Source organism: Protobothrops mucrosquamatus, unplaced genomic scaffold (assembly GCF_001527695.2).
Source record: "Protobothrops mucrosquamatus isolate PMUCROS unplaced genomic scaffold, P.Mucros_1.0 scaffold91, whole genome shotgun sequence".
In the NCBI taxonomy this organism is placed as follows: domain Eukaryota; kingdom Metazoa; phylum Chordata; class Lepidosauria; order Squamata; family Viperidae; genus Protobothrops; species Protobothrops mucrosquamatus.
Genome location: NW_015386466.1, coordinates 850,589 through 860,381, shown reverse-complemented (window position 1 = coordinate 860,381; position 9,793 = coordinate 850,589). Strand labels below are relative to the sequence as shown.

The window sequence follows — 9,793 nt, the reverse complement described above, 5'->3', positions numbered from 1 at the left end:
CCAGGAGGACCCCCAGATTGCGTACCCTCTCCGAGGGGGCCAGAATTTCGCCCCCTATAGTCAGCGATGGAGTCAGCTGACTATGCCGAGGCGCCGGCAGCCACAGCCACTCGGTCTTGGAAGGGTTGAGCCTGAGTCTGTTCCTCCCCATCCAGACCCTTACGGCCTCCAGGCAACGGGCCATCACGTCAAGGGCATCCCCCTCTGCTGGCCTATCCGCCCTACACTCCACTCCACTTGGCCTATTATTCTACTGATCTTGCTGGCCTTGCCATCCTGTACTCTGTTCACTGTGCTACCTTGCTGGCTTTGCCATCCTGTACTCCGCTGGTCCTATCAGGCTGCCAGGCTTGCCTGCCCTGCACTCACCAGCCTTGCCATCATGTGCCCAGCCCAGACAATTTGGAGAATGGCAGCCATAGCGTTCTCTTGAGAATTTAGAAAGCTTCAGAAGTCTGCCAAACTTTTGGGAATAAAGGGCACACTATTTTAAGAGTAGCAAAAGGGACCTCAGGAAGAAGGCCTGGAAGCTGCTTGCATAGGGTGCTCCTCATCAATAGTAGGTGGAAGACGATAAAGGGCAGCTGAGGGCAGCAGAGCTAGGAGGTATGGGCCAGTGAGTACAGGGTGGCAGGACCAGTGAATGCAGGACCAGCAGAGCACCAGGCAGCAAGGCTAACAGGGTGGGAGGGCCATTGGAGCACAAAGCAGCAGGGCCAGCAGGATATGGGAGTAGCTGGGGCTGTGATCCTGGGTACCTAACTGTAGCACAGGACTTGAGGTGGCACTCCTTGGCAAAGGTGGAGTTCAAGTAGAGAGACCAGTAGCTGCCACCTGAGACTGCTGAAGCCCCAGGGCCTGTACTTCAGCCCCATGCTACTGCCATCCCCTGAAAATAAGACCTAATGCCTCTTTTGGAGGAAAAAAAAAATATATAAGACCGGGTCTTATTTTCAGGGAAACACGGAATATAGAATTATAGAATTGGAAAACAATTTAGGCTATTGATTCCAGGCCCCTGCTTATCACCCTCCCTCCTCCAGGAGCTTAAGATAGCATTCCTTGCCCCAATTTTTTCCCTTAACTCTCTTGTAAGATTGCTTGGATCAATAAAGTCCTTTTTTATATATATATCACAAAGGTCAGCAGATGAGAAGGTTTGTTTTTTTTAAGAGAATTTCCTTTTTTAGTATGCTTTTGTGAAAATAGCTGCTGGTTCTCTACAGACATTTTAAGAAACATATTGTATTGCTTTCTTCCTCTCCCTCCTTTTCCTTTTCCTCTTCCCCTTCCTGTTATCATTATTAATTCAATATCCCTTCATTTGTTTTTTTCAGGGTGGAAGAAAAGGGAAAAGAAACTCAGAATCTGACCAGGGCAGATGATTTCCTTTGTACTAAATTCAGAGCCAAAAAGAGGAATATTGTTCTTCAGGGTTTTGCAGAAATGTATATTTGTACTACTGCTTAACTATGCAGATTTGGGGGAGGGTAGTGATTAAAATTTAATTAACTAACAGTTAATTCAATCTATTGCTATTCTAGTTTAAATTTGGAAATGAAATACATTAATGCTCTGTGTTCCAATGCTGCAGATCTAATTTTTCATCAATAAATTTGTCATTTTTATTATTCTAGTGTGCATAATTTCATTGAAAAATAAATAATGGTTAATGGCTCTTCTTTCAAGATTGTTTTTACCTTTTTATATTTTCATTATTTTTATCTTTTGTGTGCGCGTGTGTTTCACTGATGGGCACTTACTAATAATGTTTAGGTTGTGTTAGAAGGAAGAAATAAGACAGAAAAGAATGTGATAATACTGTGAGATAGCTAAGAGCATAGGTTTGTAAAAAGAATTCAATCAGCTGTAAAAGCAAAATGATAAACACTTTAATACAACACATATATTTTGGGGGTCTTAATATAAACAAGATTTTACATTGTATAATTTTATTTATCCTTTCATCAGTTAGCTGTTACTTATGTAATAGTTGAACTTTCATTGGTGCAGAAAAAAAAACTCCATTACAAATCCTTCATTTTTAAAAAAATACTATTTTAGATAACATGCACATTTAACTTTTCTACTTTTTAGTTTTAACATGTACTTTATAAATCCATTTGAATACAATTGTTTATAGCTGCAATACAAATGCAGCTTTCCTAAAATAAGGAAACAAGTTTTCATCCTACACTAGACGTCTATTGCTTGCAATGATATCAGGTAATGAGTAATTTTTGCTAAATAGGCTGCCTTCTCTTTAGGCATAGTTCAGGAAAGAACTAGATAGATAATGATAATTCTGTTTTAGTTCTCATAATCTCATAGAAAGCAAAGTCGAATTGTTCTTTTCCTTTACCAGTGAAATGTCTTTGGAGATTCTCAGTCATCCAGGTCATCGTTGTCCAAGTTGTTCTTGGATAAGAAGCAAAACTTTCAAGGGAAAAATACCAAGAAAGCCCAGTTGCCTTTTTGAAAAGCACCTTTAGGTTTACCAGTGAAACTTACTTTTAGTCTTTACAAATAAAGGATGATTTTGATCTTGGCTGCATTATGCCACCTTAACAGCATTTATATTAATACATTTTCATGACACATAGGTATTTTAATCATGGGTTATTCCATCCAGTTTTTTTGGATTCTAAACTAACCACACAGGCTGGGTTTATAGAATAGCTAAACAAAGTTCATCTACTAGATAGTAAGCCTGTATCATGTTGATCTGTCTTAATGAGGTTGTTTGCTTCATAGAGATGCATTTCCAAGTGCATCTTAAAGCGTTCCATCTTCATGCAGTGTTGTAACAGGTCTAATCTGTCAGTTAGCTTCAACAGATGTGGTTTTATGTATATGCAGAACCCACTGTGACAAGTGAAATGTCACAACTGCTCTCAATTAGAAGTAGCTGTCACAGCATTTCATAGAAATGTTGTGACATAGAATTGGCCATCAGTCCAAAGTGCTTCTTTGACGATTTGCACAACTTAGTTTCGTGTAATCGTGGTTCTCTATCTTGCCAATAGCTGAGAAGTAGGTAATCCATGAGATTTCTGTGGCCCCAACTTTGCCTTTTTTAATACTCCTCGGTAGTTTCAAGTTGAATTGCCAAAATTTAATAGTACTAGAGGTTTTCTGCCACTATAGGATGTAAATTAAGGGCGAGACAGACCCTTTGAAATGAATCAACACTTCAGGTAGAATAAACCATGCCAGTCACCTGAATTCATTACTATTATTAAGACCATTATTATGATCTCCCCAGACCCTTTTGCATCCTATTTGATCCTAGCTAGATCGGCCACCGCACAAGCGGGTAAATAAGTAGACTCCTTGTATTTGGAGCGTCAATAAAAAGCGGCTTGCAGCTTTACATTTCTCTTGTTGGCATTATAATTCATTGTGGACTCCGATTCCAGCGGGTTATGCCTTCAGACATACTCCTGAGCCGATATATATTCAAAGAAGCCAAATAAAAGTTTCAAGGGCGCTCTTAAACAATTACGAATAATAATTTCAGAAACTTTAGTTCCTCCTCCCGAACCACTTGGAGAGAGTATTAAAGAAACACTCCCGTAGCTTTTAAAATGCAAAGCTTTCCACGAAGCAAACACGAGCCGAAAAACTGCGCCACAACCATCCATGAGTCGTCAAAAAATACGTCAGCAAGCGGCGCAAGTACTTCCCCACAACGTCAAAGTACCTGCTCACCTAACAATGCCAACTTAGGCCTTTCAGTTCAACTGCGTTTGCGCAGTAAAAAATGAAGCCCCGACGCGCATGCGTTCTCCCTCCCGTGGCCTCCTTCTACGCACGCGCGTAGCTGCCTATTGAATTTCTCATGCGCCGGCCAAGTCAGTTCCTCTTTTCTAGTAACTTCCCCGATCCGTGACGTCATCAGCAGGCGCCACAACTGAGCCGGGCTGTTTCCGTTGAACTCTCCGAAGAGTGGGAGAGCTTTAACAGTGGTGGGGGTGCGCGCGCGCGCGAGCGAGGCGGTGAGAAGAGAGAAGAGGGTCGACCTTACCCGGCATTCGCTGCGCGGCTTGGCTTGGCTAACGAGCGCAGGAGGCCGCCCCGCCGTTCGTCCACCCGCCCCCCTCCCCGCGCGCGCGCCATGTCTGAGAGCGGCGAGAACCCTCCTGGGCCCCAGAGCCCCACCGATCCCCCCGTCCCGGCCGCGTCCGCCTCAGCGTCTGAACCGCGGATCATTAAAGTCACCGTGAAAACCCCGAAAGAGAAGGAGGAGTTTGCGGTGCCAGAAACGAGCAGCATCCGGCAGGTGAGGCGGGGAGCGCGAGAGCTATGCAGGGGGAGGGGCGTGGCCGGTACCACCGCTCGGCGGCGAGGGAAGCGCTGAACCACCCGCTCCCACCCGGCGGCATTCTAGGCCGCCGAAAGGCCAGGAGAGAGTGCGCGGCGCTCCTGCACAGTCACCGGCCCAGTTGGTGGCGCGGGCCGGGAGCTGTTTTTGCCTCATCGAAGGCCTGGAAAAAGGGATTGGACCGGACTAGGTCCAAAGCGGTGGAAGCGGAGCGTTTTTCTTCCAGGTGGGTTTGTGGAGAGAAGCGCGGCTTGTGTTGTGCAGAGGGTTTTACTTCACAGGCAAGCGTGTCCTGGAGACGGGCCCTTGAGAGGGGGGTTGGCTGACCGATGGGAACGCTTCGATTGTAGTAGTAATCTTGGAGGCCGGAAATGCTAACGAGGGACCTCTGGGCTTTGTCTAGAAAGGAACCAAAAAAAAAAAAGGCGAAATCTGTACTTCTGTTGTGAATACGGTCCTAACGTGCTAGCAGGCCTTGGAAGTTTAGCGTGGGAAGCCAATGGGAGGCATGGAGTCATGTTCAAACAGGCTGGTTTTCTACTTTACGTTAGCCCCGAGTTCTCTATTGAAATGGCTGCTGGTGATGGGGTTTAGGCCTCGGGACATACAAGTGGGAGAGTGCTGTTGCAGCTCTGCCTACAGCAGTGTTTCTCAACCTTGACAATTTTAAGGCATGTGGACTTCAACTCCCAGAATTCCACAGCCAGCAATGCTGGCTGTGGAATTCTGGGAGTTGAAGTCCACATGCCTTAAAATTGTCAAGGTTGAGAAACACTGGCCTACAGCCTTCGCGGAGGAACGAAATGGTGGACCAAAAGACCTTTGGTCTGATTCGGCTGAACAGTTTCTATGGTCTACATCTGTGGTTCTCAACCTTTTTAATGCCGCGACCCCAACCGGTCGTAAGTCGAGGACTAAACCGGTCGTAAGTCGAGGACTAAACCAGTCGTAAGTCGAGGACTAAACCAGTCGTAAGTCGAGGGCTGCCCAACCGGTCGTAAGTCGAGGACTTTCCCTGCCCGGGAGCGCCGCGCATGCGTGGTTCCGACCCCTGCGCCAGCCGAGGCGTAGCTGGCAAGCGGCAGAGACGGAACAGGCCGACCACCAGCTGGCCCAGAAAAGGCACCCGCCGGAAAAGGGGAAAAAAAATGGCGGACAGCCTTGCTTGGCGACCCTCGTGAAATGGTCGATCGACCCCCAAATGGGGTCGCGACCCATAGGTTGAGAACCGCTGGTCTACATTAACAAGTATATGGTTATACGGTCTGTTCATTTGGAGCATGGATTTTGTTTTCTTTACATATTTACATATTGAAGAATTGTAGTAATTGATACATACCTTCTTTTGTAGAAGAATGCTTTCTGGAAGCGGTATGTCATATAGAAGTAACTCCACAATGCATATTGGATACAGAATTATAGTAGTGCATTATCTGTACTGATCTTCTTGGTGGTCTACCACTTGCATACAAGTAGTCCTTGACATACCACAGTTCATTTAGTGACCGTTCAGAGTTAAACGGGCACTGAAAAAAGTTACTAATGAACATTGCAGCATCCCCATGGTCAGGTAATTAAAATTCAGATGCTTGTCAGCTGACTCATATTTATGACAATTGCAGTGTCCTGCGGTCACCTTTTGTGACCTTTTGACAGTCAGAACAGGAAAGCCAGATTCACTTAACAATCATGTTACTAACTTAACAATTGCAGTGATTCACTTAACTGTGGCAAGAAAGGTCGTAAAATGGATCAAAACTCACTTAACAAATGTCTCACTTAGCAGCATAAACTTTGGGCTCAATTGTAGTTGTAACTTGAGGATTACCTGTATTTCAAAATCCATGTGTTGCAGATATGTTTAAACATCTATATGTGTGGGATTTTGCTCTTAAGCATACTATCTGCCAGCTTGTTAACACAACTGTCTTTATGCTCTGGCCTGTACAGAAAAATAATACAGTATGTTGGAATTGTAATTTGAATTAGGCCTAATTTCAATTTTCAGATGGAAACTTTTATGAGCAAAACATCATTGTAAGATAAAGACAAATTTAGAAATTATTGGCAAAATCTGGAATGGCTGTGAATACAACATTTAACAAATAGTCAACAGAATAAAAATTTACCAAACAAGGGAAATTTATTGATGCTAAATAAACTGAATATTCATTATACCAGTAAATTTGGGGTATTTTTTAATTTTATCACTCTAGTTTTATCCTTTCTAAGAATAGACTGGTTAACATTCTGGTGTCCAGCCTTTTAGTTTGCCCGTGCCACATTGAGTGAAAAAAAATTGTCTTGCGACACATGTAAAATATATAATGTATATAAATCACATAAAAGTTTATGATCTTGCGGGGCTGCATTATTAGCTGACCAATGCCGTGGGCTGTGGATTGGAGCTAAAGTTTTGGTTCATACTGCTCTTTCAAAGAGAAGTTAAGAGTTTCAATTTTATCTTACAACATTAAACTCTTTGTAACAGACACAGAATTGTCTTATTGGTTTAAATCATGACTTTGAGAGGAAATGTATAAGCTGCTCACAAATATTTGTTTTTAAAAGTATTTTTAATTTGAAATATTAGGCATGTATAAATTTGTAACAGCTTATTAAAGTGAAACTAAGTTTAGTCTGAAAACTGAAGACTTTGGTCACAAGCGTTATGTCCAACGTAATAACCTTTTTCCTATTTTTTTTAAATAATAAATTTTGCAGATGTTAGAAACCAATTTGTATAGATTGTTTCTCTGGCATATTTGTACTGAAGCTTTCAATTTCACGATTTATTTAAATGACTTGCTTCATTGTATGTTTTGCTACAATAAACAGTTACTGTCATATCTGGGGACAAAAACTCATCTGTAGAATACAGTAAGAAGTTACAACAAGAAAGGAACCAAATTAAATGTGGGATTAAAATGCCTGTGAGAAATCATGAATAAATTCTCTTGTTAGATAAGTGTGCCTGGAGAAATGTTTCAAAAGCAGAATTTGTTCTTTTACATTCTTGTATACCTTTAGGTGCCAAGACCTTTTAAATTTTAACTTCTGCATAATATCATTTACATATGACTGAAAAAATGTTTTCATATTGAGAAACCATGTTTCAGAAAACTGCATGTCAATGTCTAAGGGTGTTTTAAAATTATTTTTACTAAGATTCTATGCTGTTTATGAAGAGATAAGCACATTTTTTATCTGTACTACAGGTGAATTTTTATTACATTCTGTTGACTGGAATAAGAAGTATTCATAGTGTTTGCCTTCTTTATAAAAAAAAACTTTAAGCTATCATAGAAATGAAAAATTCTCTTTTACCGGTATTAAAAAGGCAGTAGATTATGGCTCTGAATAATATAGGACTTTCTATAATATCTTACTGTTTGGTTCAGCAAGGAATAAGCTTTTTGATATAGCCTACACTATTATCAGAATTCTGATTCATGTTTTTATACAATAATATGCTGATTCTAGGAAGGCTACAGCAAAGATTAGATTTAGTTATTATACTAAGAAATTGGTTTATCGTATCTAATTATGTTTCTACATTTGAGAACTCATGTAAGTTTTCAAAACCAGTTAGGCAAAGTTGCAAAAAAGAACAACTAATTTGCCATCTCACAGAATCATCCCATATTAGCAGAATGTTTGGGCTAAAAACTGACATACTGAGCATCTAAACTTTGGATAGTAAATTTATTATAAATTTATAAATTTGATTTAACCTAAAAAAGCTAAAATATTTTTCCTTTCCTAGTCTCTGAAACCTTCATGTTAGATTGCATTGAAAGAATACAAAGAATAGTATTGGATAGTCAAATCAAAGTGTAATATTTCATGGAATTTACATATAATTATTGTTTGTGTAAGTGTACAGAGTGTATTTTAAAATGTGAATAATGCAAACATTCTTAAGTAAATAGTTGCTAGATATAATACTAGATTCATAAAAAAGAATCAAAATTCTCCTAACCTCATAATAAGTTGCAGTGAGGGGTTTCATCTTGTGTTCCCCAAATAGAGGGAGACAATATCTAAAGGGAAAGTGCTGGCAGCAGGTGGAGGCACATACCTGAACTTAAGCATGCATAAGTTTATGTTTGTGAGTTCAGTACATGTACAACTTAAATCTTTCTACAGTTAATTTCCCCTTGCCTTAGTTCTACCTTGTTTTTCTTTCTTCTCTTCCCTTCCCATTGCTTTCCCCTCATTTCATCTTTCTCTTGTTTTCTTTGTATTCTTTCAATTTCTGTCATTTCTGCTGAAGAGAAGGAAGGTCTTTATAAAGGTATACTTGTAGCTATGTATGTGTTGAAGAGAACAGTGTTTGTAAAAAATCATTTAGTTTTACATTTAAATTCTCATTTACAGAGTATTAATCGGTTATTAACTCCATGAATAATTTTTTTTGATCTGACACTGGGTTTTTTTTGCATATGTACATATTACATATGTACACATTACATAGACATACTCTTTAGAAGTATATTATTTACTGTGAGAAGTTGACAATTAGCTGGTTGCAAACAACATTGTCAATGTCTTAGGTATTGATACAAATTTCTGTATGTTGGATTCAGTCTCTGAACAAGATCTTAAATATTCACTTTCCTATTTCACACTGTGTTACTTGAAGCTTCTCTGCTTCAGATTTTCTTAGGTCACATGCAGTTGTAAATCATTATTGGGATAGACGGTTGGAGTATCTGCACTTGCTTTACTGTTTTCCACATGGTAGGATATCTATTTGTTCACTGTGTGCATGGCATTTATTCCCAGCCAATATGAGGTGTAGGATTCACATCCTATGTCAACTTATTTTCTAGTTTCTTTTCATGGAATAAGTTTTACAAGTGTTTAGGGTTTTTTTGTGCTGATTTCCAAGCCAACTGCTCTGTTTACCAAGCAGCAGCTAAACTCAATTAGCTGCTGCTTGGTATCTTGGAAATTGTGGCTGATGATTACAGTATCATCTGCTAAAACTGTAGGTAGGTGAGCTTCTTGCCATTGTTGTTAATACCTTTATCTGCCCAGTTGAGCCATCTGAAAATTTCATCAAGAGCCATTGTGAAAAGCTTTAGGGAGATTGTGTCACTTGTTCGATAATTTGGTGTAATAGGATGTTGATGGGCAGTAAAAGAAAATGGTGTCAGTTGAGCCGCCTTCTATTAGCTGGGTGTAGCTCTTATTAATATCTTGATTTCTCAATGTATTTCTGATTGCAATCATTTATATACTGTCAAAAAGCATTTGACAGTCATCAGATACAAAGCATAGGGACACATATTTCTCCTGTTTGTTTCAACAACTTGTTAATTGTGAGGGAGGTCGTTGATGGTTGAGTATCCTTTGTGAAATTTGGTTTCCTTTCATAACTGGTGTTAACTTTTTAATATTCTAATCATTATAACTTGAATGAACTTAAGAATTGATGAGAAACTATGTTGGATGATAATTAGC

At 40.2% G+C, this 9,793-nt stretch overlaps 2 protein-coding genes across 2 annotated transcripts in view; both read left to right on the top strand.

Annotated features, from left to right (window-relative positions):
• GKAP1 (G kinase anchoring protein 1) overlaps positions 1 to 1,672 on the top strand; it is a 28,521-nt gene extending 26,849 nt beyond the window's left edge. The window contains exon 12 of the mRNA XM_015812509.1: positions 1,338 to 1,672. Coding sequence (XP_015667995.1) covers positions 1,338 to 1,385 — 48 coding nt within the window. The 3' untranslated portion in view covers positions 1,386 to 1,672. The remainder of the gene's footprint in view (positions 1 to 1,337) is intronic.
• A 2,445-nt stretch (positions 1,673 to 4,117) lies between these two features.
• The window catches only part of UBQLN1 (ubiquilin 1), a 31,695-nt gene continuing 26,019 nt past the window's right edge, over positions 4,118 to 9,793 (top strand). The window contains exon 1 of the mRNA XM_015812507.1: positions 4,118 to 4,282. Coding sequence (XP_015667993.1) covers positions 4,118 to 4,282 — 165 coding nt within the window. The remainder of the gene's footprint in view (positions 4,283 to 9,793) is intronic.